The 26,813-nt window shown below is 36.2% G+C and overlaps 1 protein-coding gene across 6 annotated transcripts in view; it reads left to right on the top strand.

Moving 5' to 3' along the window:
• Positions 1–26,813, top strand: part of PCGF5 (polycomb group ring finger 5) — a 59,938-nt gene that overhangs the window by 27,984 nt on the left and 5,141 nt on the right. For 4 of the 6 annotated variants that reach the window (XM_057370935.1, XM_057370936.1, XM_057370934.1 and 1 more), the window contains 7 exons: positions 170–479; positions 6,336–6,432; positions 10,893–10,948; positions 11,068–11,127; positions 14,270–14,418; positions 15,526–15,624; positions 16,575–16,664. In XM_057370935.1, coding sequence (XP_057226918.1) covers positions 368–479; positions 6,336–6,432; positions 10,893–10,948; positions 11,068–11,127; positions 14,270–14,418; positions 15,526–15,624; positions 16,575–16,664 — 663 coding nt within the window. In that variant the 5' untranslated portion in view covers positions 170–367. Of the gene's footprint in view, positions 1–169; positions 480–6,335; positions 6,433–10,892; positions 10,949–11,067; positions 11,128–14,269; positions 14,419–15,525; positions 15,625–16,574; positions 16,665–18,535; positions 18,596–20,745; positions 26,808–26,813 lie in introns of those variants that run through there. The other 2 variants (XM_057370937.1, XM_057370938.1) reach the window with 2 other exon arrangements.

The following is a 26,813-nucleotide window of genomic DNA, read 5'->3' as shown; positions in this document are numbered from 1 at the left end:
TGCCGGGGCGCGGGGCGCGGCCTCGGAGCTCGGCTGCGGGCCCACGGCGGCCGCTGTTATGTAAATGACAGCCCCGTGCCCCTGCCAAGTTCATGGCGACGCCGGTCCTCCGGGGCATCGCCGCCGTCCGGCCAGCTTCACGCAGCTCTGTTTTCCACGTGTGTTACAGGTAGGAGGATGACTCGCCTGGCACAGGAGCAGGAGTTATGAGCCATGCCTCAGTGAGACCTGCGGAATTAAGATCAAATGCCTGGAGAAGTCCACTTGCACAGAGCAGCGCCACAGCTCTTGTGAACTGTGGACATCGACGCCTCTCAGACTTGCTTCTCTGGCCCCAAGCACTCTGCTGGCGATTCCTGCCCTACGAATGGCTACTCAGAGGAAGCACTTGGTGAAAGATTTCAATCCTCATATCACCTGCTATATCTGTAAAGGCTATCTCATCAAGCCAACTACAGTAACAGAGTGCCTCCATACCTGTAAGTAGTACTTTGCAAAATAGTCCCTCCTTCATAAGTTATATTTTCTTGAAGTGTTAATGTGTTTAATACAACCACTGTGCTGGTTTTGTTTACTGAATTTTTATATTAAATACGCTGAATTAATTCCATATCTTCTGGAGTTTTCTAAACACTGGTCTGCAGTCTGGGTTATCTTGAACTGTATGTAGTTCTCCACAGTACTGTAGAGGTATGAAGCTCCTGCAGCAGGTCCAGCAGAGTACTAAGTTGGTCAGGGAGAACCTCTCTTACAATGAAAGGCTGAGGGAGCTGGGCCTGTTCAGGCTTAGGGGGAGGCCTGAGAGGGAATCTCATTAAGGTAAATAAATATCTAAAGTGTGGGTGTCAAGAGGATAGAGCCAGGCTCTACTCAGTGGTGCCAGCTGATAGAACAAGAGGCAACAGGCAAAAACTGATGCACGGGAAGTTCATGAATATGAACGTGAACAAGTTCACCTGAACATGAAGAACTTTTTTACTGTGTGGTTGACGGTACACTGGAACAGATTGCCCAGACAGTGTGGAGTCTCCCTCCTTGGAGATATTCAAGRACAATCCAGATSCARTTCTGTGCCATGTGCTCTGGGATGTCCATRCTTGAGCAGAGATGTTGGACCAGATAGCCCATTGTGGTCTCTTTCAACCTGACCAATTCTGTGAGGGTGTGTCAACTCTGCTGAACACCTTGCAGAGTACAGAGACCCTTTTGTTTCCCCTAAGCTAGTGATGATTGTGCTGGCTCTAACACCACACTTGTGTCACTGTGGCCTGTCTGATCGCAGGTGAGATCATTAGGTCAGGTGTGCTTTTTTGATGATACAATCATGCTTTTGGAACTTAAGCTAATGTATTTGTTGGCAGTGTGTATGATGGATGCACTGGTTTGGTCAGTACTGGCACACATCTCTCTAATGTGTTTCATGGCACAATGCAGAGAAATACTTGGCAAAATATTTACTTAGGGAGTAGATCTCTTTCAGTGAAACCTTGTATTGACATAGATGTTCTCCAGTGATCATAGGGGAACTAATGTGATCAGTAGTAACCAAAGCAGAGAATCACCAGTTAATTCTCATATTCTGTGCTGCTGGAAATTAATAAGTAGATAAGTTCTGCTCTGAGAAATGWGTGCCTTTTCGATAAGAGATGTTTCTGATGGGGCTTTTGAAAATGTTGAACAGATTGGGTCGCAGAAGTGCAAACTTTCCTATCTCTATTGGAAAGGAAATGGTTGTGTTACTGCAAAATTTCTTATTCTGCAAATTCAGCACTTTATTTCTTTTTTGCTACTTCCAGCAGAATGGTTTTGTATTATGGATTGAAACCATTTTTTCTAGTCTGTTACACAGTTGTCAACAATGTTTAAGAACTACTGATGGAAGCAGGCTGGATGTGAGCTAAAGGGTATATCCCATCATCTGTCTCCGGAGTCACTCCGTTGTTTAGTACAGTGTGCACTTACAAAACTGGGAAAATAAACTTTCCTCAAGAACATTCTTTAGTATCTTAAAAAATATCAGACTGTTTACACAACCACAGAAATGTTGGTTGAAAGGGACATCTGGAGCTTGTCTAGGCCAACTTCATGCAAGAAGGCAGGTTAGTTGCTAGCGCTATACCAGGCCAAGCCATGGCTCTGTGTAGTTGACACTTGGATTTCCAAGCATGAAGTCTCTACAGCCTCTCTCAGTAACCGTTTCTGCTGCAACAGTCTTTATCTAGTTTTTCTGAAAGTCCTGCCAAGTGTCAACCTGTGACCATTGCCCCTTGTGTTACTATTTTTGCCAGGCTCCATCGCTCCAGTAACTGCTGTTCAAACGGTACAGACTGTTTACTTCACCTGCCAGCCAATACCATGATTTGCTTTTGGCAAATTGCTATTGCCTCTTCCTGATTACATTTTTGTCCCTCGCATAGGTGGAAATTGACTCCAAGGGATGTGATGTAATCTGCCCTCTTTCCAGTGAGCTGGGGGAGACTGTTTAGCTGTTCTTCCCTGGGTCATCCTTCCCCTCTTTATTAAASGTGGGCACAACACACTGTCTTTTCTAGTCATTGGGTACCCATCATAATCACCATGAGGATGGTGATAAGCTTTCATTTTAGTGAATCCTACCTGGCCTGTAGATTTAAGTACTTGAAGTCTTTCTCAGTAGGTTCTAACCTGTTGCTCCTTGGCTGTTGAACATCCCTCTCCTTCCCAAATCATGATGGTATGCGTGGAGATCTGGGATCAGACTCTGCCTGTGAAGACCAAGGCAGAAAGATGCTGAGGACTTCAAACCTTTCTGTATAAGCTATTTCTGAGTTTTTCACTCATTCATTAAGAGGCACATTCTGTCTAAGCTTCCCTCAACTGCTAGWGTACTTACACAATTCCCTTATGTCTCTCATCAGCTTTGGCTATGGCTGGGCCTTGGCTTTCCTACTTTTGTCTCTATRTGCCAGAGTAGTGATTTTATATCCTTTTGTTTCCCATCCTTGTTTCCACTTCTAATATGATCTATTTTTGCTTATGAATTAGGAACCACRTGCATTAAGCAATTCTTGTGTGCTAAGCAATTCTTCTGACAGAATTCCCTGTACAACAGACTATATAGCTTGGCCAGCTTTCCTGAGTTTCATTCTAATGATAGTCACCTTGGGAAATCCAATGAACACTTGCTTAAACAAGCTGAAGTCCCATTTTTCAGAGTTCAGAATCCCAACTGTGCTGTTTAAGTGTGTATCCTTCCTCAATATCCTCAACTCCCCTCAAGGCAAGATGCTCTTTGTGGCTGTATTCCTTACCAGCTTTTCCCTGTTTGTGAACAGATCAAATGGTGCATTACTGCTCGTTGGTCTTTCTAATATTTGTGTTAAGAAATTGTCAGCCAAGGCAATTTCAAAAATGTCTAGGCAATTTCTAGGAACTTTCAGAAGTCTCCTTCCATGCAGGAAATTTACCAGAGATATGATTTTCAGTATCAAATAATCTTTCAATCAGAGTGGTTTTTAGGTTTTGCTAGAAACTTAAGCTCTCAACAGAAAATCCAGAAAAAACTTTACTGCAGCAAAATTTCTGACCCTTGGAGAAGAAAGCTGAGCTGCTTTCAGAGTCCTTCTCCTGCAGAAACTTTAGTCAATGGCATGAGCAGGGCCTAAGTGWTATTTTGAAATAGTTTTCAACACAAAAAGTCATTCTTGGTCATCACATACTGAAATTCTCTCTCCCTTTTAACAGGAGAGAATCCAGTTTGACTGTGTCTGGTAATTGTAATTAAGAGTGGAGTAGTCACACTTGTATAGTTTCTGAGAAGGGTGGTTAAGTGAACTGAAGTTTTCTGTCCTGTTTTTAAGCAGACACTTTCCCTAAAAGTAAGTGTTTTTAAAGCTGGCTTAAGGTAGATAATTAAATACTTCAGTAAACATACCAAATTACTTGTTACACCTCTGTGCCATCACTGAGATGTGTTTGATGTTCTACTGGATGGGTTTGATGTTCCGCTAGTTGTGCACATCCTGTGCCCTTCCTTTGCTCACTGAATCAGAGTGATTAATTTTGAGAGAGGAGATCCTTGGAATAATTCAAAGGAGAAGAAGTTCTGACAAAGAATTTGTACCACAATTAACTAATTAAACTTTATCTTGTAGAATATTTTACATAAAAAAGCAATATGAGTTTTATTTAGGTACCTCATTAATCAACATTTAAACAGTAACCTGGAAGGATACATATGTATGTAGATATGCATAAGATATGTACTTTTTTGTTTGTTTGTGACACACAGCACAGTCTTGACACTTGTATCTGTGTTTTTCATCTGGCTACAAAGATCTGAAAGAATATGTGAACCAGATATCTCTGTATTGGAAAACAGCATTGTTATGGCTGCCAGCCAATTAGCATATGTCACACAAGTACTTTTATCAGCTGTAGAAAATCATCTTATGGAAGTTTAACTTTTATTGTGTCTCTTCTGAAATGTCATAGTACAACTATGAAATTCAGGTTCTCATTTCACTGACGTGTACCATATACCTCAAAATTCTGCAGACTGTACATTTTGGTTAAGCAGTTCTCTTTTGTCTATTTGCTCCCCGACATGACCTACAGTGAAGCAAATGAAACCATGTTATTTTGTCAGTCTGTAGTGGAAGTGTTAAAGGGTTTTGATTTGGAGTTTGTTTTTTTCCATAAGGTAGTTAATTGAATATATTTGTAATTTAATTGTGTTTAAAGATTCACTTTTTCCCTACCTTCTTCACCCAACACTTAGACTTCATCCCATTTTCAGAAACTGCAAAGCAATAGGCTTTGAAAAATGTTCAGTGTTTTACATTGAGAGTAACAGACAATTATACCTATCATATATGAAAGTACTGGCTGATGATCTCACTAGGAGTATCATGTATCAGTTCATTATTCTTGCATGCTAGAATTTATATATATTTTTTACGTTTACATTACTGTTACTGTTTACAATGGCATTTCTGAGGGACTCTTAACCTGGGGTTCTCATCAGTATTTTCATCACCCACCACCATCCCATACACTTTCTCCTGACAGCAGCAGTGTATTCAACACAATATYGATACCAGGATTATGAGTTATCAGGTGCTGCAGCTGAAAAACACAACTGACAGAAGTGTATTTCACAATTCCTTCAGAAACCTGAGCTGTGAACTTTGTCTTTTAAGTTAGTGTTTTGAAGCAGTTGGAAGAAACGTGAGGTTTAATATGTGTGCATTATCAGTGTCAGGTGATTTGGTATATCTTTTCTGAACATTTTAACGCAAAGACAAATGTAGGTTTTCTTAAAGGAATTTAAGGATTTCTAAAGTTGTCATGATTAGGATTTACCAACTTATTTAGAGATGTTCATACTTCTTTAGGTAATTGATGAAAGAAATTACAGTGTTTAGGCAGAAAGCATATTGCAGTCACAGCAGTCCATTTATTTTTTCAGTCCATTTGCTGACAAACTTGCAGTTCTCATTTCAGTGTAGGTGAATTAATAATAAGCAGAGGATAGAGTTTATCTCCATCCAGAATGTTATAGTCCAATAATAATAGCAAGCATATTTCTTCTCATCAGCTTGGCTTCCATTTTCTTATTAATGGTATTAAAATCTACAGCCTGTAATTAGTCATTTGGAAGCAAAGTAGTGTAGCACCTTGTATAGTTTACTTTCAGTTGATTGGTTTTTAAATTCATATTGGTGTTGGTTTGGGTTTGTTAATACTTGCMATGGTCATGATCATGATTTTTCATTAGAAGATTCGAGTATTAAATGTTGTGTACATTTTGTCATTGCTTTGGAAAACACTCTGTAGAGTGAGAAACACTTTGAAGCTGGGTACAATTTCTGTGAACTTTTCTCTTACAGTAAGTATTTAAACCAGTATTTTCAGCTGCCAGCAGTACCATTGGAACAGAAGGGATGTGCATAAGGCATGTTCAGATCAGCTGAGGTGATGGTGGGCTCTGCTGGGCTGAAGCTCCCCAGCAGACACCTTCTGAGAACCTGCTCTTTAGGGTGGTGTAGGGTACAGGCTTTGTGTATTATGATGCTGGGAGAATTCTCAGTAGCAAAAACTCCTCATACTTGAAAGCAGTGCTTGTCCAACCTGTGCTGCTGACCTTGGTCTCTTAGCAGAGCAGAGCTAACAATGGTTTCGAGGAAAAAGAAAGTGATAAGATACATTGTAATTATTTACTTTAAGATAATACTCGTTTATTTCTGATGCATGAAGTAGCTAGCAGRTACCATTAGATCATACTCGAGCAATATTATTTAGATCTTGTCTAAGTTGGTTTGTTCTTTTTTCTTTTATTCCCTTCTCTCCCTTAGTTTGTAAAACTTGTATTGTTCAACACTTTGAAGAAAGCAATGACTGTCCCAGGTGTGGCAACCAAGTGCATGAGACCAATCCACTAGAAATGTTAAGGTAAGATGCTATTTGACAATATTTGCTGAAATGGAAGAACAACAACAACATAAAAAYGTAATGTCTTTATCCTAAAAGGGAATTATTGTTTTACTTATTTGTATAATGCATATATTAACTGACATATATTCTAAGCCATATAGGTTGTAATTTTCTCAGCTCCTACTAAATTCTAAATTGATTTTTTTCAGATGTAGTAAAAGGAGGAAAGACACAAATAATGATTAGATTGTACAAATTTTAAAAATTAATATCTCAAATGAATGAGATCTTTTATTCTTTACATGAAATAAAATTCTTGAGGTTTTTTTTTCAAATTTTTAAGGCATTACAAACCTCATGGCAAACCTTTTTTCTTTTAAGAGCAACACGGAAAATGAATCATGTTAAAAACAATGTTTTTCAGGGCATACGTCTGCCAATCTGAATTGGAATCTACTGTAAGATTAATGAAAATACACTAACGAAAAAAAGGTTTACATTAAAAATACCCTTGCTTGAGGTTTTTTTTTTATACCACAATAACACACCTTTTTTAAAACAAGTATTTTCCCTGAAATTCTGGTTTCACTTTTAGTGATGTTATGTTGAAACAAAGATGATAGATATCCCATAAGATAGAAAAATCATGAAATGTCATCATAAGAAGATGGAAGAACTTCATGTTTTCCTAGAGTGGTGAAGGCACTCCCTTGACTTCAATCCCAACACTACCTCGACCCCATCCCACAGTATTATTATTTTGTAATACTGTTGTGAACTTAGGAGGAATTATTCTTACATCAATGTAAAAACATTTGCGTTTACATATGGAATTTACTAGGCTTGGTATTATTTCCTGGTGTCATTGTTTTTGTTACAGTTTTCATACATTGCTTTGATTTTTGACTGATCTGTGGGTGCACAACCATTTCCATACTTCAGTTACACACCAACAGGATTATTGAGATTGTGTTCAGCAACTGTAAAGGGTGTTATTGGCCTAAGTCTTTATCATCTGAATATTTTTTGGAAGGTTAGGGCTAAGCAGGTTTATGTAGATGTTTACCATAAGTATGTTTCTGATTTACTGTCAGCATCTGAGGTGCTGTGTAAGTCATGARAGAAGACCCTATAGGCTACTAATAAGCTGAAAACAAAAACATTTAGAAATATTTCTTTTACTCTGATGGGACCACTTCATATGAGATGAAAAATGCATTTTCTGGAACATGTAGTAAATGTTTAGTAAACATACATTGTTTACATTACTTTGAGCAGGACAGTAGGTGGGTAGTGGGTAGTGAGCAGTAAGTAGGTGAGAAAAGTTCAGAGCGCAAGCCAGAAATGTGGGTAGAGCTATTTTCTATGCAATTATTTCCTGAAATTCCTTTTAGAGTCGTTTGGTCTCTTTGGTAGGAAACTGCTCATAGTTAGTAGTTTCCTGGTGGTATTTTATGAACCAGCTTTACACATTTGCTGAACTAATCATCAGAAGAGATGTCAGCAGTGCAGTGGAACTATCATTCCTGGATGTTGCCTGCATAACTTGATACRTGTCTTACATTCTGACCATAGGGATCAGCCCCATCATTGCTAAAGAATGCAGTTCTTTTTCTGAGAAAACATGTTAAACACCACATATTAGTTTTAACTCAGCCCTCTCAGATAAGCTTTATAAACTACTTATAAACCCAGTTCTGAGCAACTTCACAACTATGTGAGTTTTTTGTTTGTTTCTCTTAGTTGGCAGAACTTAGGGTCTGTTGTAACTACAAGACTAAGTCTGAAATTCAACACTGAGCTCTAAAATGAAAATGTAGGAAGAGTATTAAATTTTAAGAATTTCCTTTACTGATTTAGCAGAATTCTGCATCAGTACTCATTAGGGTCTGTGTTGATAGTGCCATGGAGGCAACCTTTTTTTTTCTCTTGCTAGCATGATACTCCTGTTTAAGCAAGTTCCTGAGCGGTAGTCTTAGTTTGGTTCACATTTGCTGGTAATTTTCAGAGAGTATTGATCTTATGACTCATTCAGTATTATAGAACAGGTGAAAAAAGAAACTATACAAAGCTGGCACAAATGCTTTTTTCGTCTTTCTATACACTCTGGTTTGGAAGATGGTTGGAAAATAGGGGGAGGGGGTGGAAAAGAGTGTCTCTAAAATATCAGTGTTCTTGTTTCAGGATTAACTGGCAGTATCATGTTAAATAACAGACCACTTTTTTTCAAGTAGTTTCATTTTGGAATGGGTTTGATGTGAGTCACAGAAATACAAATCTTTGTGTCAGAGTACTCATATGTGTGGATTATGGGAACACTGTAAGAAGCATCTGAAATGGAGAATCTTGTAATAATTTCATTTTTCCCTAAAGTTTTGCTTTCTCTGCACTTAAAGATCAGATAGGAATTTTTCTTCTGCCCTTTGTCAGAGTGTTGTTTGGCATTTATCCTCTGTAAAGAAAAAAAGGKGTTTGTTTAGTTTTTGAAAGAAAAGCCAGTTCTTGCTTCTGGCATTGTAAGTTTGCAAAGTATACTGGATTTTTTTTTTGCTATTTTAACATTCCTAGATTTTTGGTTTGGGCCATTGAAGTTAAATTAGAAACTGCTAAATGGGATTTTTCAAAAATAATTGTAGGAAAACCAGCATGTATTATACCATCCTGAAGAACAGAGGGATTTTTAATTAAGGTAGTGATGTTCTCTTTTGAACTCCTTATTTCATTTCTTTTAATGAGTAAATTATGAAGGTTGGAGCTTTCTTACAGTGTGAAATGAATTCCATTTCTAAGACAGGTTCCCAAGTTCCCAGTGCTCTGCTGTGGAAACTTCCCAGTACCATGTAGTTAGACACTGACAGAGCAGGCTATGAGATACAGCACCTGGAAAGGTAGACCTATGTTGTCATCTATCAGAAATTAAGCACTCAGACATCCCACAGTTTTCATTTCTTTCTTCTGTGAGAAAGTGCTCTCTGTGCTGCTTTGTTTGATGGGGTGTATGTTTCGCTTGCTGAGTTTTGTTGTTGTTGTCTCCATAAGAAAGAGCAATTAAAAATGGATTGTGGTTGTAGCTTAAACACAAATCTTTTTATGGTATGATGGTATCTGTTGGATACCAGAGGGAACTCGTCTCAGAACTTGATGGATGGGTAAAGGGTCTAATTGTAAACTTTGGAGTACAAGTTCTGAAAGGAGAACTTTGAATACTCTCATATTTTTTTCTATGATAATTTTTATCAATTAATATGGATTGTAGGCATTCCTCAACAATAAAAACATTTAGTCTTACTCCTGCTTTGCCACTGTTGGTGAACAAATGACAGAAGAGCTATGTGACAGGCCTAYAGTGTATTATTAATACCATGTACACACGTGTATTTGCAAATGTATGTGTAAAGAAATATATGGTTCATGAGATGAAAAAAATAAGGCAATTAAAAATACACCAAATTATTATATGCAACTATTATATCATAGCTTCAGTCTGAGTGTCAAGGTACTTAATTTCTCTGTATTACRTAGTATTTTATTTTGTCATGAGTTTTTGTTTAGGCTGTGGGCAGTAGGAGTTTCTGTTGACAAGAGGTGACATAAAAGGCAAAAGAGAGGAGAGAAAAGGAAACTGAACAAAAGACAGAGGAAACTGAAGGATAAGAAATCAGGAGAGGAAGTAGAGCTAGAAAGCAGATAAACTAAATGGGTAGAAAAGTTAGTTAAATTCAGAGAACAGGAAATAAAAATATTTTASCTTCAGCATCAAGGGTGACTGCACTGTGTCCACTGGAAGGGACCGTAAAAATGAGTTTTGGTGCTAATACCGGGGTATCAGAGGACACGCCTGTGTGTGCTCTCTCCTGGTGTACAAGCTCATGGCAGGTTTAAATCGTTCAAATTAATTATGCTGGGTACTGAGAACTGTCAAGTCAGAGCAGTCAGAGCATCATGGATGCTCTGTGGTCTTCTTTATCCTGCCAAGACTGGTTTGTCTGTGGTGTGGTAAGCAGGGAATAGTCTGTTCAGTTTTTCGTAACAGGCTTATTACCAAAGCACTTCAACACTTAATATGATAATGGAGGTTATAATTTTCATGCTTACTTCTCATGAGGTGGACTTTAAAACTAGATACTACTTTTCCAGTCTGTTCCTCTTAGAAACACTACTATTTGCATGTAATACAAATTCTAAAAATAAAAATTTTATAGTATGTTGTTTATTTCTCTTTTGTTTCATTCTTATTTTTATGCATTAAAAATAAATTCCTTGGTTATTTYTAAAACAAATCCATTTAAAAGGTGGTGGAGATAAGCTTTAATGCATGTTGTCTCTCAAGCTAAAATCAGTTGGCTTTGGCAGGATTTATTATTTATCAAAAAAAWGTAACTCCTTTTATTATTCAAAAGTTATTGTTATTTAGTCACTAAAATAGTTAAAATGTTCGTTTCCATTTAATGTRAAATATACTTTTTTCCCTCTGAAAGGCTGGATAACACCTTAGAGGAAATTATATTTAAGTTGGTGCCTGGACTTCGAGAACGTAAGTTTCTCATTTGGTTTTGGGAACTGTTGGGGTTTGTGGAGGGAATATKGCTATTTGTAATTATATTCCTGGTATTGATTGAAAAATTCACTTTACTGTTCTTTGATGTTAACTAGAGGAACTGCAGCGAGAGATTGAATTTTGGAAGAAAAACAAACCTCAAGAAAATGGACAAGGTGATGATCTTTTCCTTCTCTCATTCGTGTTAAGTAACATTGTTCATTAAGACCAGTTTCTTCACTCACATAAATACATTCTGTTTTTGCTGAATTCAAAGATACTACAGAAACTTGTAGTGAATCTGCAAATGTGGTGTGGGCCTTCATGTACTGCTGCTTATTTGTTAACCAGTTTTACAAACACTGGCTCTTTTACCATCACTTTTATTTGCATTACCCTAGGCTCTCCCTTGCAGCRCTCTCACAGTTGTCCAGTTGAATACTTAATTTTCTTAATACGGCAAGATACAGAAATTTTTAACAGAGTTTTTACAGATTACTTTCTGTTACCAAATTTGACCATCTGTTAAGTAGGAGGTTGTCAAGAATTAGTTATGACAAGTAGTAAAACAGTTTTCCACACATGCTAAATAATTGTTTTATATAGATTCCACAATGCTTTTTTGTTTGTTTCTTTCTTCGTTGGGRTTTTTTTGTTTTGTTTGTGTTTCATTTTTTGTAGTTGACCCTCAAACTTTAAAACTCAATATTAAGGTGCTAAGTGAGGACTACATCCAACTGGTTTTATGTCCCTTTAATCTGACATCAAATTTTTAATACCATAGCATATTTGATTTGATTTTAAAGAATTTTGGAAGACTCTGCTAAGTTAAAAAAATAGCTATTTTCAGTAAAGGGTAACTGTCAAATAAACATCTTCCAATATTCCTCTGTACTCAATTCTTTATAATATCTTCTTTTCAACTTTKCAACATTTCGTTTTCTTTCTCACAAGTTTTGTTGATTTGCATTTGGCATCCATTATAAGAGAAAATRTTCTCTTTTATATAAATAAATTAAAAACTGCAGAACAGTTTAGATGAAATTACATTTGTTTGCTACTACATAGTAGTATACTATGTAGTGTATACCTGTTCAGTTTTACAAATACTTAGAAGATACTTTTATGAGATGTAGGCATTTCTTGACTGTGTAGAAAATTATTTTCTGCTATATACATACATAGAAAGAATCAACAGATAATTTGCAAATTTGTAGGGTGTAACTTTTGACCAACTGATTCTTCTTGTTCTAAACTTCCTCTCTAAATTTAATGGTAAACCTAATGGAGAGGAGTTCGTAAATGTAGTGAGAGCTTGGATTGTTTTGTGTATGAGAGGAAGGCTCTAACTCACAAAATACACTTTTGAATAGCTACAGATGTATCCATCTCCATCAGTGACTGTATCCTGGAGCTATGGAAATTTGTCTCTACAAACCATTTGAAAGTCATGACAATTCATTGAGACAAATTATGAGCACTTAAGCTATTTTCTGCCACAAACAAGCATTTAGAATTTGCCTGGGAAGAAATTATTTTCTGAGAATAATTTCAATAAGAGACTTTCAGTTGTCAATACAATGCCCTGCAATCACATTGTCACTGTAGTTTAAAGTCTCAGTTAATGTCCTGTGCCACAGGTCACAGCACAGTTCCCAATGTAAGTATCTAAGATCTGTTAGAAAGTCCCAAGACTCACAACTTTCACATACCAGAAGGAAAAAAAAAACCATCAACAAAGCGTATCTCAGGCATTGGTGACTCCAGCAGGAGACTGGTTACCAGAAAGAATTGATAAATTATGGAAGATACCATGATACAGAGAAACAATATTCATTGGTACTCTCCAGCATGACCTGAACAAATGCTTGTGACAGGTAGACTGCACCTGCTTGATTAATAGAGTCTGTTTCCGGACCGTTCACAGAAAAAATATTAAAAAAGAAAGAAAAAAACCTGTAGTTTGATGCTGTAAATTCTGCTCATAGGATGATGATGATGGGAACAGAATGTATGTATGATRCACATTCAACTAAATGTGTCAATAGCTAATAGGAACTTAGGGACAATCTTTTATAGTTACTGAAAACTTAAAAATTGTGAGAGAGAAAAGTAATGAATATAGCTTAAAACTCATCTTGAATATGTATACTGAACAAAGGGAACTAATTACTGTGTCAAGAAACTTAGTCATGGCTTGGTATTTATTCAAGTTTTCATTCTATTTTCTCATTTGAACTCTTCTAAATTACTTTAGAAGTCTGGTAAGTGTAGGAAAGCAGTTTTTTTAAAGTTTTTTTTTTTTTTAAAAATGGAAAAGCAGCTTATTCAAGTTAATTGTGATGTTTTATTCTAACARAGACCAGTGTTTGTTTTAAATCAAAAGAAGTAAGTTGGGGATACAGAAAAAAACCAAATGTATACAATGAGATTATTGTATACTGCACTCTAAATCTGTGAMATTTACTCCATTTTATGGTTATTATTTACATACATTGTGGCCTTATCTAGGTGTACTTACTAGACTTAGCATTTGAGTGTTCAACTTAGCTAAATCCTAAACTCTACAAGATGGTACCTTTTCCAAAGAGTTCGAATTTTAAACCAATTACCAATAGAACATGTTAACAGCATGAGTGAAGGGGGATAACATGTTATATGTAATTATGGAGTAAAATACACACACCTTTCCTTTCTTATATTTTTAAAGGGGAATAAGTAAATAGATGGCTATTTAGTTKTAAAATCATTCTGGAGAGAAACACCTGTAGTTCTTACAGTAACATTTCTTAGATCAGTCAGAAGTGGATGAGATCTGAGTTTTCATTTACCTCATTTACATTACAGGAACTTGTCTTCACTGGATTATTGTGACAGACAGTTAATATGAATTGATYAGCTGTGTTACTTTGATATACAAGTGTTGGAATTAGTTGTTCCACTGTTTATTTAAAAATATTATTTTTGTCGGTGCCACACCATACACTAGGTTTACGTGTCTGAGTTATCTTGATGCATGCACAGTGCAGCGTTTTAATTATTGGACATATTATAAGTAGACAGCCACACCCAATATGGTCCATCAACTAATTATTTTCTGTTCATAGAAATCTGGTGCATGCATATTGCATTAAAATTTCAATAGTAAAAGTCTGTTTTCAGAGGTTTTTAAATTGGTCAGTTTAAGAATACTGAATTAAAATTGTGTAATTTTAATATGAAGAAAAATTATAAATGCTCATAAAAATGACACATTTCCTTAAATATGTGCTTTTTAACTACTTTATACTTAAATAATATGATCCTAATATTTTATAGATGAAAGTCCAAAAGCTGATAAACCCAAAGTAGATGAGGAGTGTGATGAAAATGAAGAAGATAAAGACTATCACAGGAGTGACCCACAGATTGCAATCTGCCTCGATTGTTTACGCAACAATGGGCAGTCAGGAGATAATGTCGTCAAAGTGAGTAGCAAACGAGCTCTGCTGCTGTTACTGATGACAGAATAGCATCTTACAGGAGCAAAATCATTTTATAACCATCAAAAATAAACTTTAAGGTGGGGACCTGTTCCCACTCCCACGCTAATTTAGTCCTTCTGTTTGAGGCATTTCAGTGCATCTTGGAATTCTGTAAAACAATCGTAACAAATTTGGTTCTGTGCAGAAATCCATTTATGACAGTGGATTTTTGTGTATGTATTATAGTTTTGTAGTCTGCAGCCTTGATGGTATATAACTGYGTTACACAGTGGATTACAGCACACCACAGAGGTACTCACGAAGCCAGCTGTAGGTGAGCTGCCTCATACCTTCAGGATCAGGAATGTGCCAGAATGGACCGGCTTAGCAAATACATTTTGCACTGAATGWATCCRAATCTTCTGAGCTRTAAATCTGATTCTCACTCTGATGTRTTGTCTGTGGCCTTGGGCAGCTCACTTCAGTCTGGAAACGGTGTGGAATAATACTTGCCAGTTGCTGTTTTAAGAATTAGGGATCTATGGTTCCTATTCCTGAAGGGAATTACCTAAAACAGTGAGTCTAGAAGAAAGTCTTTAGAAATTGCCTGAGATTTTAATAATGTTTTATTAAACTACAAAGACAAGAAGAAAAATGAAAATATATTTAAGAAATTTTCTATTAAAACTACGTATATTTTCTGTGGGTTATGTTACATGTATAACTGGAGGTTCTTAACACTTCTAAGAAATGCAACATTTGTTTGACCCCCAGTGTTACTAACACAAACACATAGACTTTTTAAGTTCTTCTGGGAGTTTTGATGGTTTCGGTGGTAGCTGGGTTTTGGTTTTTTTCTTTTCTCTCTTCTGTATCTTATAGAAGTGTCTTTAGAACCAAAGATGTCTCAAATGAACTTGTTTGTCATCTTTTAAATTTTGAAAACGAGTGAACAAAAATGAACCTATGGTGTTATTATGAATTAGAAGAGTGCAGTAAAATTGGTTACTGGTTGAAAAAATTATCAGTTACAGCTGTTCTAGCACTAGAGATTGCTCGTTTTCCATAATTTCTAAYGTGTTTTTTTCTGATTTGTTGCTTTTGCTTTAGGGTTTAATGAAGAAATTTATCCGCTGTTCTACTCGAGTGACTGTGGGAACTATCAAAAAGTTTCTCAGCTTAAAATTAAAACTTCCAAGTTCCTATGAGGTACATTTGAAAGAGAGATTTTAATTTCCCTGCAACATAATCCATTTCAATGAAATTTAGTCATGTTTGAACCCACTTCCACTCTTTCCAGAGAAATGGGAATTTATAGCACRGACAGCCTTCCAGCTTTGGTCAGGGCTAGGGCTGAGCTAGGTTTGGTGCACAGGATTATAGCTAYACACAGGAGTTTGTCACAGTGTCATGGCATGCTGACCAGCCTTTTGGTGTCATTTGGTTTTGTTAATTTAATCTGTCTGGCACCTTAATGGCTTGTGTTACAAAGAATCTGCTTACTTGAAAATTTTGACTTTTATTTTTTGTCTAAAAACCAGAAAATATTATTGCTCTAGTAATGAAAACATYGTCAAACACTTGCAGTGGCGGGCAGCAGTAGTATAGTTATAATACAGTTTAAACTAGACATGTTTCTCAGTCTTTTGTGTTCAGTCAGTGATTGTATACTTTGAAGTGCATTTTTCTTGTAATTTATAGTTATTTTTAAACTAATTTTTAAAAATGTCTTCATAATCTAYTTTTTTAATGAAAATTACAGTACCTCTGGTTTGTATCTTTGGGTTGGAAAGAGCACTAGCATWACAAGGTGGCCTTCAAAATACAGCACAAGGCTTTCTCTTCAAACAGATAYTGTGGAGTGTAGCTAAATATAGGGAATGTTTGTCTACTAGTGATTTCATACCTCCTTAGCAGACTTCCTTCTGTCCACACTTCAAATAAAAACACAAAAGTGAAAAAATACYAGTTGAATACCAGGGTACAAAATAGCACATTGTCAGCATGTTGWGTTCATCCAGGTTTGATATATATGTCTGATGGAATTGTTGTATAATGAAAGGAGTGGAGAGAATAACTCCGGAGATTCACTTAGGACTTCATTTAGACATCAAAATTCTCATCSCTTTGTCTCACTGTTTGTTCTGTTGTATTTTAAGCTGGATGTACTATGCAACGGAGAAATCATGGGGAAGGATCATACTATGGAATTCATCTACATGACAAGATGGAGACTAAGAGGCGAAAACGTAAATGCTGTTACATTATTGATAAATRTTTTGGTATATTTATTTCAGAGACTATACATGCTTTCACAGCTTAGGCCAGAATTTATTCTATGACCCTTCAGAAACCCCTTATTTAAAAATGCCTTTTGCATATTTTCTGGATTTCTTATGAAAAACCCTATGAGTGAAATCCTGCAGCACATATATTGTGTATACTCTGAACCTTCAAAAGAGCAGATATACAATGTGTACATGAAAGTTCTGCTCAAAGTTTTAAGTCAACTGACTGAAAACCCAAGCCCTTGTTCTTTTTCAGCAAATTAGCTTTTAGCGACATTTTGAGTTGCAATAGTTGAGGAATCTGCATCCAGCAGTTCTTCAGTAAGAATCTGTTTTATTCAGTCAATAAACTGAAAGTGACACTGAAATATTATTGGTGAAATCTAATTGTTTTATTACTGTTAATACTACATCTAATTTTTTAGATAAGCTGTATAACAGTAGCATTCAGRTAACAACCAGATGGGTTTTCCTTGCTGCATGTGCATATTTTAGAATTGCAGTATTTAACTTTTTAAAATACTTTTTTTCATGACTAGTACTCAGTTTAATTTAGTATTGCCTTGTATGTTTAATTTTTTTGAAGTCATACCCCCTTTTCTTCTCTTTCTTTTATGCATTCTTTTGTGTGTGCGTGTTGATTGTTCTTCACTCTTTATTGCTTTGTAGTATAGGCAAGTTTGTCTGTTATTACTAGTGGAGGCTAAATTGGAGTGCAGCTAAAGCTAAGGATTTAATTTCTGTTAATTTACTGATCTGAAGAAAATTCCAAACTTTCTCTATTTTTGTTTTGTTTTGTTTTAAACTTCCTGGTGCTCAGAATAAAAAGCACTGGGCCATGGACAGAGAAGACAGAGGATTAAACACTCTGTGGAGTTAGCAATTCACAGGTTTCCTAAAGTTTTTCATTTGTTCCTAAAGCTGGAGGGGGAAGGATAGGTTTTGACAGGAATTAGAGAGCTCAATGTATATAGGCAAGTATTCATTAAATTTAAAAGTAATATTGCACTGAAGTTTGGTGATTGCTGAAACCCCAATGTTGCATGAATAAGGGAGTTTTAAATAGAATCTTTTCTGATACTGCCTTGAAACCAGTGGATGTTTGTTTAGTTTGCCATCTTGTATTTTTGTTAGCATTGGCTGTACTATTAGGAGGTGTTGAGACAACAATTTCAGTGATAATGGAATTTTTTAATGGCATTTCATCCTGCCTACAAATGGACTTTTGGCAGCTGTATGAATTGGAAGCAACATTAATTATGATTTTGATAAAAAGATATTKGTACTGGTGAATTTTTTTTTACATATCAGTATTATAGTTTTTAATATTTAGTGAATGCAAGAGTTGACAACCCTTGGTTAAGTTTGTAAGCTGTGTTTATATACACACAGCATAACCAGATATGTGTTCATCTTTTACATAGTTTTAAATCACTCCCTCAAAGTCAGACACATCTAAAACCTCTAAAAATTTAGTTGTGCTGGTAATAAATCCAGTAATATCTAGGCTTCTGTGATTTTGTTTTCCTCAATGAAGTTGCAATGGTAATTAATTACAGCCTCTTCTTCTGAGTGAAGACCAAGTGAATCCATTATATCTTTGGTACTATTGACCATGAGCTTTTACTGGCATAGCTGTAGCCCTTACATGAGGTAGACAAGTAAAGGGAAAAGGTCCATTTGTTCATTAAAGAAGCCTTTCCTGTTTTAAAATAAGTAAATTAATTGTAACCTTTACATTTAAAAATTTTTAAAAAGAATCACTAAATGGTAAATGTGTATGTCCAGCTGTGGATGCCTCTTATCTGATCAGAAAATCATCTCCTTCGCAGTTTCGGTGTCAGAACTGCTCATCTTCGCAAGTCTGCTCACAGGATGGCACTTTGTATCAGGTAAGAGGCACTCACGACTGTACATATTACAGTCACTAAGGTCCTGGCAGCACCTCCATTGTAATTCAACTTGTGGAGTTTTTATAATTCCTCACTACCAAGTGCTAAAACTCTGTGAGCGAGGCCTGAGCATTTTCATTCCTGCAGCACAAACTTTATTCAAAGGGTTTAGGGGTTTCTTTTACTTTACATTAGGGCGGTTTTTGTGGGTTTTTGTGAGAGATATAATTCTGTAGATTGATATCCATTTCAGCCTCAAGGATAATCTACCTCTTCCTATCTCATTCCTCTAACTAACCAGCATTGGGCAGTCACTGGCAAGGGATCAAAACTGAAGAGTGTGAATTAAAAGACTACATTTAGTCATTACTTTACAGAAATTCGTATGTCCTTTTTAATGGAGTAAAAAAAAAGTTAGATTTTTCTAAATACTTTTCCTTTCACATTTTTAAAATCAGAAATGGAATAATCTTACAAACAAAACCTCTAGAACCTGCAAACTGAAGCTGATTTCTGAGTTTCAGCTAATTGATCTGGTTTCCAGTACTATGGGAAACAGTATTTCAGTTTCCTCATTGAGAATTTTGATTTGAACTGATCTCTGGAAGTTACTTTGCAACTTTGAAATGCTATTTTTATCTTGAGTAAAAAATTAGAGGGTCACTCCCCACTATTGATAGAAGTGAACTATTGCACTCATGCCTCCTGCAGTAGAGTTGTTCCAGCATAGTGCATTTTATTTGTACAGTTTTGTGATTCCGTTTGCTAAAACACTGAGCCACTGGTTTACTTGGTAATTTCAGTGTGTGCTCTGCCACTTCCAATCAGATTTGCACACTTTTAGAGATAATTTATATACTCCAAGTGAAAACCATGTGAAATAGCATTTAAGTAATATGGTAGTCATATCCTGTGCAAGGAAAAAATTAATCAGAGACCTGGTAGTTTATGATACTGCAGATACGTTTGTTAGTTGCRCATTCAGACTGCACATGGTGCTCCTTGTCTTCTCTCCTAAACACTCCTGATACTGTTAATACCTCTGGGTTTACCTTGTGATTTCTCTGCACTCCAATTCATAAATCCCCTGCAAGTGTGATCACTTTTAGTTCTGGTGATCATTTCACTACCATGGCATGGGAAATTTATTAACCCTATAGGTCTGAAGCTCTGTCTTGGTTTCTTCTTCTCTGTTGCATTTGAAGGATGCAGCAAAATAGAGCAARATATTCCTGGTTTTAATGATAGCTTCTGTAATAATTCTTTGTATCTTCAAATTTACAATTTAAAKAAAAAAGAACCTGTAAATTAGCTTTGTTTCTCTATCCTGTAGCAGAGAATTATGTAAGGCTGTAAGCTGCTGAGACAAGAATTGCCAGGGTTTTATGCTATAGAAAATGTCTAGTATGCCAATGACACTAAGAGGGAAACTTGAGACTTAAATGAAGTGCCCACAGACTGAAAAATAAGAGATTCTRTAAACCAACAGTTTGAGCAACAAGTGCCCAGATATTCTGTAGCACTTTTAGGAAAATYCATCCACTCCTGCCTTCCATTCCACAACAGTTCTGTCCAGTTTAGGGATCCAAGAAGCTGATTTGCCCTTTTTTTTCATCAGTAGGAATTAATAAAAATTTATCACTAGATCGGAAGTTACGGAATTTAGATTTGGGGGAGAACGTAGCCCTCATGTCTTGGAAAGTCAGCTGGCAGTAGTTTAACTTTTTTTATAGTATAGCTRTGGAACCTCTGTATATAAATCTTAAAGTGCATCACCTGTAAATACACTTTGGTTTGGAAAGTGTAAAATGTCAAGATTGCTTTTTATCAAACACAGCAACACAGAAATAAGACTCATTTGAGCATTCCAAGTATAAATGTAATAAACTGAAATAGATAAAAGCAGATAAAGAAATTGTATATCAATGACAAATAGCTAATAGATTTGAAGTRCAAGGATGGATTTAAGTGTTGAAATGTATGGAATTATTGCATATAAGTAAAACTGTCACATACATCTGTCTTAGAGATAAGCTCTAGCTATTCTTAAGGTAGTCTTTAATTGCATTTTCTTTGTATTGTTTATGAATCATGTCTTCATGCTTTCTTGTCTGTTTCTGTTGTTGTTTTTCCCTTGYTTTTGTTTTCAGTCTTATCCTATGGTACTTCAGTATCGACCTAGAATTGACTTCGGTTAGACCAAAGGGCCAGATCCCACTGAGATGAATCCTGCACTATTTGTTTACCCATCGACAGATTGCACAATGAATGGATGTGCCTGGACTGGGGGGACACAGCCAGAATTTCAGCATGCAAATAAGGACATTGTCTTTCTTAAAATTGTCAGTTGCATCTCTGTTGTTTCTATTAGAGTAAGCCAAGTGCCATTCTGCTACTGAAATGTGCATAAGATATTTGTGWATCTTAAGAGTGTGCTGCAAATCATAGCCAAAATCATGAAGTGTACCGTCAAGATTCAAAAACTATGGAATATTTTTGCTTGTGTGTTAGAAACTTTTTCTGGTCCTAATATTGATTACACTAGCAAAATGGCAGAGTGTTCATTCCATGTGGTGTTGCAGTTTCACACACTTACTATTTTACTTAATATTGTTGTTTAAATCATAGAGTACTGTAAAAATAACTAAGGATTATACTTTGACAATATTTTGTATAGAAACTATATTTAGAAAAGTGGTGTTTGGGCCACTACCTTTTCCTTGATAATGTTCTCATGGGTCCAGGTATAGCTCACTCATGAGTGTGCAACAGTCCTTTTGCAGTGAATGAAGATTAATTACTCTGGACAAGAGATGTAGACCATGATAATTCAAAATAGTAATTTTAAATCTTCTAAATAGATTCTGCTAACATTGCTTAAAAGCATTGCAGCCTTTGTGATTGCACTTTTCTATGGTTTCCCTAAAGTTTGGAATTTGGGATACCAGCTATTTATGGAAAAAATGGCTTCTGGTCAGATTACATTTCTTCTAACAAAGCCTCCTTAAAAATGAAGCTAAAATAATATAAATATCTATGGAACAAATAAATTCCACTACAAAAGTATGACCAAGGCAAAATTTTACACAATTATTAATTCTCATAATAAACATTTTATTTTAAGATTGAATAGAGGTCTGTAATATGCTAAGACAAAAATAATATATAGCTTTAATAACCTACTGTATCTCATGTGATTATCTGGAGTTTAGAATTCATTACAGAAATTTTCATTAGTTAAAGTCACATCATCAAACTATTTCCATAAAATTAGAGGTAATGCAATACTGAAGATAAGCAGTCTGACCAAAATAATTGTTCAGGTCATCTTTTTTTTCCTAGGACCTGGTAGCGCTGGATAAAAAGTGATTGTTGCCTTAGGTATTGCAAGCATAATGGTTCTAGTATGGGATGTTTATTGGGGTTTTTGGTAACGTTGCAGGGAAGATTAGCAATGTATATGTTTTCAGTCTTCCATTGTCTTTGCTTAAAAGTCAGTTGAGTTTTTCTGATCAGATTCTCTGGAGATACTTATAGTTTAGTCACGTTATGTAATTTCTACTTAATACATGCCTGCTAGTGTTGTAGATAGCTATTTTCTTTCTTTTTGCCTTTTGAATACAGCATAAAGGAACCAAATCAATTTTTTCACAAGCTACTGTAGAGTGAACTGATCATTCTTAGACAAAGTGAAAATTCTTTCTTGGGATCAATTCAAAAGGTAGATGCAAGGCTGTAATTCCTTTGTAAGCTTATGTTCATGTACAGTAGTAAGTTCTGTAGGAGAAATAAGCAYGTTGTGGATTAGGCCTGGCCCCTATAATGCTGTTTGGAGTTCTTGCACTGTTGACTCGAGGAATCATATGCAGGGTTGAATTCTACCATTGCACTCCAAAGCCCATAGGTTGTGCAGAAATCACGGTGCTGTCRGTAGCAGTCTGTTTAGGAACCCTGCCATTGCAGGTCAACGTTGCACATATTGTGCAGGTGCCAGGGGAACTGGGGAAGAAAAGCTTCTAGGAAGAAGCTGCTGCCCCTTTCTGCAGGCACAGTGTGCTGGCCCACACAGACTTTTGGTTTGCCCAAAAGTGGGCAGGGGTGCACATGCTGGCCACAGGGGGCAGACAGCCTTTTGCCCACCCAGTCTGTGATGTGCTACTTGACAGACAGCAGATGCTCCATGGAGGGAGARCCCTTCTCTGCAGAGTCTATAGGGAAAAATAGATTCTTTGTCTATGTAGAGGTCCTCCTCATGGAGTAGTTCGGAAAAGCAGAGCATGCTTTCTGATTGAAAATCATTCTTCTCTTTAGTACATACAATTGTTTTGTACAGTAGAAATAGGATATTATTTGTAAATATTTACATGCACATACAAATTACACCTTACAGTTTTTTATATATTTCACTTGTTTTTATACTAGAATTTTCACTGTAGATTTGCTTGACATAAAACACCTGTTTCAGTTTATCATGAAGCTAATGCTAGGATGCTTAAGCATAATTTCCACTTGGYTCAGGGCACAATTTTTTTCTCAGCAATTGTGTTTGCTGTTTTGACAAATTTGAACAGACATGTTTTGAAAAGACAGGAACATATAAATTTTAATCCATCCACCTAACAGGACCCTTGGAACAGCACTATTTTGCATTGGCTTTGGAATGGCAACTAATCGAAGCTTTCTTTGACTGATAACTTCCTGTGTTCATAATTCAGAGAACCATTAATTTTCTCTGTCAGAGTTGGACATTGGTTTTKATTCCTGGTATTTTCTTGATGCAAGTTAAAGCTAGATTACAGAAGGCAAATCTTCATTTTAAGCATGGAAAATACTGACAGATCTGAATCGATGTTCCCAGCTGAGAATGGTGGCATTAAAAGCATATGAACCAACCACCTACACTTTATGCATTTCTGATTTGATGGCACAGTGCCTGAGTGCTGCTATAATTTAATAGTTTTTGTAAAAGTGAAGTGCCAGTGAAATACATATCTTAACTGGGCAACTTGTGTACCATAGGCATTGCCTTCTTTACAGGAAATTTCTCTCATATAGTACATATGTGCCATGTCTCTGCAGATACACATGTTTAATTCATTTGTGCCAATTAAGAGTATCTGAGCACCATAGGAAGAKGAGAATGCGTGTGCAGATTCCTGTGTGCCAAAGATGGGGTAAAGTGAAAYGAGTACCTAAGCATTCCCTTCAGACTGCACCATATGCCATGCTAGAGCAGATACGTGGATGGAGTCACACTTTCTGAGCATTTCCATGACAAAGTGTCACCACTGCGTGCTTGTAAAGCATAGAATATAAAACAAGTGTTGCTGCCACTGTGTTCCTATGACTTTCCCATATTAGCAGTATCCTATGGCAGAGAGACCTAAAAAACTCTGCACTACTGCCTAACCTTGCTGTCTCTTCTTTAGCACTTTTGGTGCCRATTGTTTTTTTTCCCCTAGAAGTGAAAAACTCATTAATGAAAATCATAAACAGCTTTTTGTTGAGCATAGCTGACTGCTGCRCTTGTCTAGTACCAAGCTGTAAACTAGAATTTAGAAACATAATCCTGTAATATCTCAAACAATGCGGAATTTGGTGATTAATCAAGAAATATATCTTCCATGATGCATTACTACGCTCCTGGTAGCTAAGGACCTAGTCCTATGAAGCTTTTTTGTAATGAAATACCAAATGAGATTGCTAAAATAATTGAAGTGACTCATCACTATAGTAGATATTATTCACATGAAAGCTTTTTGGAATTTGGGTCCTAGGAGTATGCAGTGCTAGAAGTATTGTGCATACTCAGCTAGCTTGCAGTTGTGCAAAAAAAGTTTATAAAGGTATTATCTTGGCTTTACTGAAAATATTGTACAAAGTGAAGTGCCTGATTACTAATACAGAATACCTTTTGAGCCCATTATTTGCATTTGACAGGGTAATACTTGCTTCTGTATTTTATCTATGGTCTTAATATTTTCAGCAAGAATATATCATAAACATACTGTATTGGGAAACTTTCATGGGGAAAAAAGGATAAAAAGTGTTCTTTTAGATAATTTAAATCAATCCCCCATCTCATTAGAAATKATATTAAAATAAGTACTTTTACATGGAAAGTATTCCATTTTCTGCATGAGGAACCCTTTAATTCTGGTTCTTGGTCTCTTTCTCTCCATAAGTTTCAACAACTTGACTTTTCTGCTGTTATCAYAGTTCTAGTGTATCTGCTGCAGAARAGGGATTGATACCATTCCATTTAGATACAAGCTAAGCTCTTACTGCAGACAAAGTAATGGTCTAGAGTTTCATCTCATCTCTCCCATGTATACCTATTATACATGACTTTGAGAGAGAAATAAACAATTTTTCCTTTTCTGCTGTTTTCTGAAATAACAAAATAGGCCATGGCTTAGTTATTTAATTGAACCAATCACTGTATTGTTTGTGGGTTTTTTACATTTGCATGTAACTGAAGACAACAAGAGGCATTCATTCACTCAAAAAAAATATCATTCTTGGAAGGACTTGCAACAAAAGGAATAGCATCCACCTYAGCCAGATACTAATAGCATCCACCTCAGATACTATGTCTGGTAGAAATACTAGAGAACAGATATCTGTTCAAAACCAGTGTTAGGTATCTTAATAAATAGATTAAGCCTTGATTATAGAGGGGCTACATAGAATATTGATCAACTGCATTCACTGATCAGACTCATTTTTGTCCTGGAAAAGTGCAAAGGCAGTTAAGACTTACATTTTTATCCAAGAGCTTGGTCCAGTTTCTTCACTTAATCKGGCAGATTGAAGGCATCTCTTGGCTTGCTACAAAAATGCATTTATCATGCTGCGTATTCCCCTCTCATTTTACTTCATGCTTTKTTATCTTATTATTTTTCTCAGTTAAAATGTCTAAACAGGTACAGTGTCTGCTGTAATTAATTCTAGGTTCTTGCACATCTTATGGCCATTCCCATACCCCACCCCATTTCCTACCCAATAAGTCAAAACATTAAGGACTTGTAAAGGTGAAATTGCACATGAGGTGTCAGCTCACAGGTTTCATTTATCAGGCAGCTCTCATGGATTTCAGCAACATTTTCACAGTTCTGCATTTTCAATCCTTTATAGCCAGTTTGAGCAAGGTCATGCTTCCACAAGGTTTTGAAGAGGGATTGTAGTGCAGTGCAGTGTGCTCCAGGATGAGYTCCAAGACACAAGGGCACTGATTCACCTGAAGGAAATGTGAAAACTTCCAACTAATTTTGTCACATAGGGGTTGTCTGACTTTCAGACCTCAGCTGAAACATCCGTTGTAGAAATGTCCTTCAAAAGATGATCTTGTAATGTCAATATATTTTTCTTCATAAGCACACCTACCTACTAGTTTTCTACCTACTGTCTACACAGTCTGTAAGTCAGATTAAAACCTTAGATTCCAGAATAGAAAATTGATTAATTAATGAATTCCTGAAAGATTCTTCCATCCAAGGTATRTGCCATAAATCTTTTGCATTCAGGAGCTTTCCACTACAGTTGAATAAGGATGCTATTTCATTCTCTAGTAAGCAATTTAGGTCTCCATGCTTCTGGAGTGTGGCAGTGAAGCAGCAGAGCTCTGTACATGGTAGAAATGTCCAGGCTATCTCTTGTATTTGCAGAAGGAGACCAAGCTCTGTAAGCTCAGGATGGAAGAGAAATTCTGGAGTGAAAGATGTCCATAAGTGGTAGTTTTTGCTGTTACATTAAGTTTAACCAAAGATAGGCATTGGTTTGATTTTGCTTCTTTTTCTGAACCATTAGGTRCTTTTCTTTGAAGTAACTTTTATGTGTATTTTTAGCAAATGCTTCTAACATGGTTAACAGTTGACAGGATGAGGTGAACAGAAGTAGTTACCGTGCATTTTCCTTTTTCCTCATGATAGGGAGTGGAAAGCAAAGAGTTTGGAGAAGGTTACTATACAGTGTATGAAATGGCTGGACAGTGAAATGTTTTTGCTGCTAGTTAACATATTGAGGGTTTTATTACAAACGGAGTTGTAATGAAGATGTTTATTGTCAAAGTGCAAGGCACATATTTTGTGATGGTATTCTACTCCTAAAATTCAGTTTTGTATTACATTGAATATGGTAGATATTGTTCCTGCTGTCTCCCAAATTTTGATGTGGTAAGAAGAAACATACTCCATTTTTACTGAAAAATATCACATAG

The sequence above is a fragment of the Malurus melanocephalus genome, unplaced genomic scaffold (genome assembly GCF_030028575.1).
Source record: "Malurus melanocephalus ecotype Western Australia unplaced genomic scaffold, MMel_1.1 scaffold_137, whole genome shotgun sequence".
Taxonomy (NCBI): Eukaryota; Metazoa; Chordata; class Aves; order Passeriformes; family Maluridae; genus Malurus; species Malurus melanocephalus.
The sequence above is the reverse complement of the archived record's forward strand: the minus strand, read 5'-3'. Positions and strand labels throughout refer to the sequence as shown.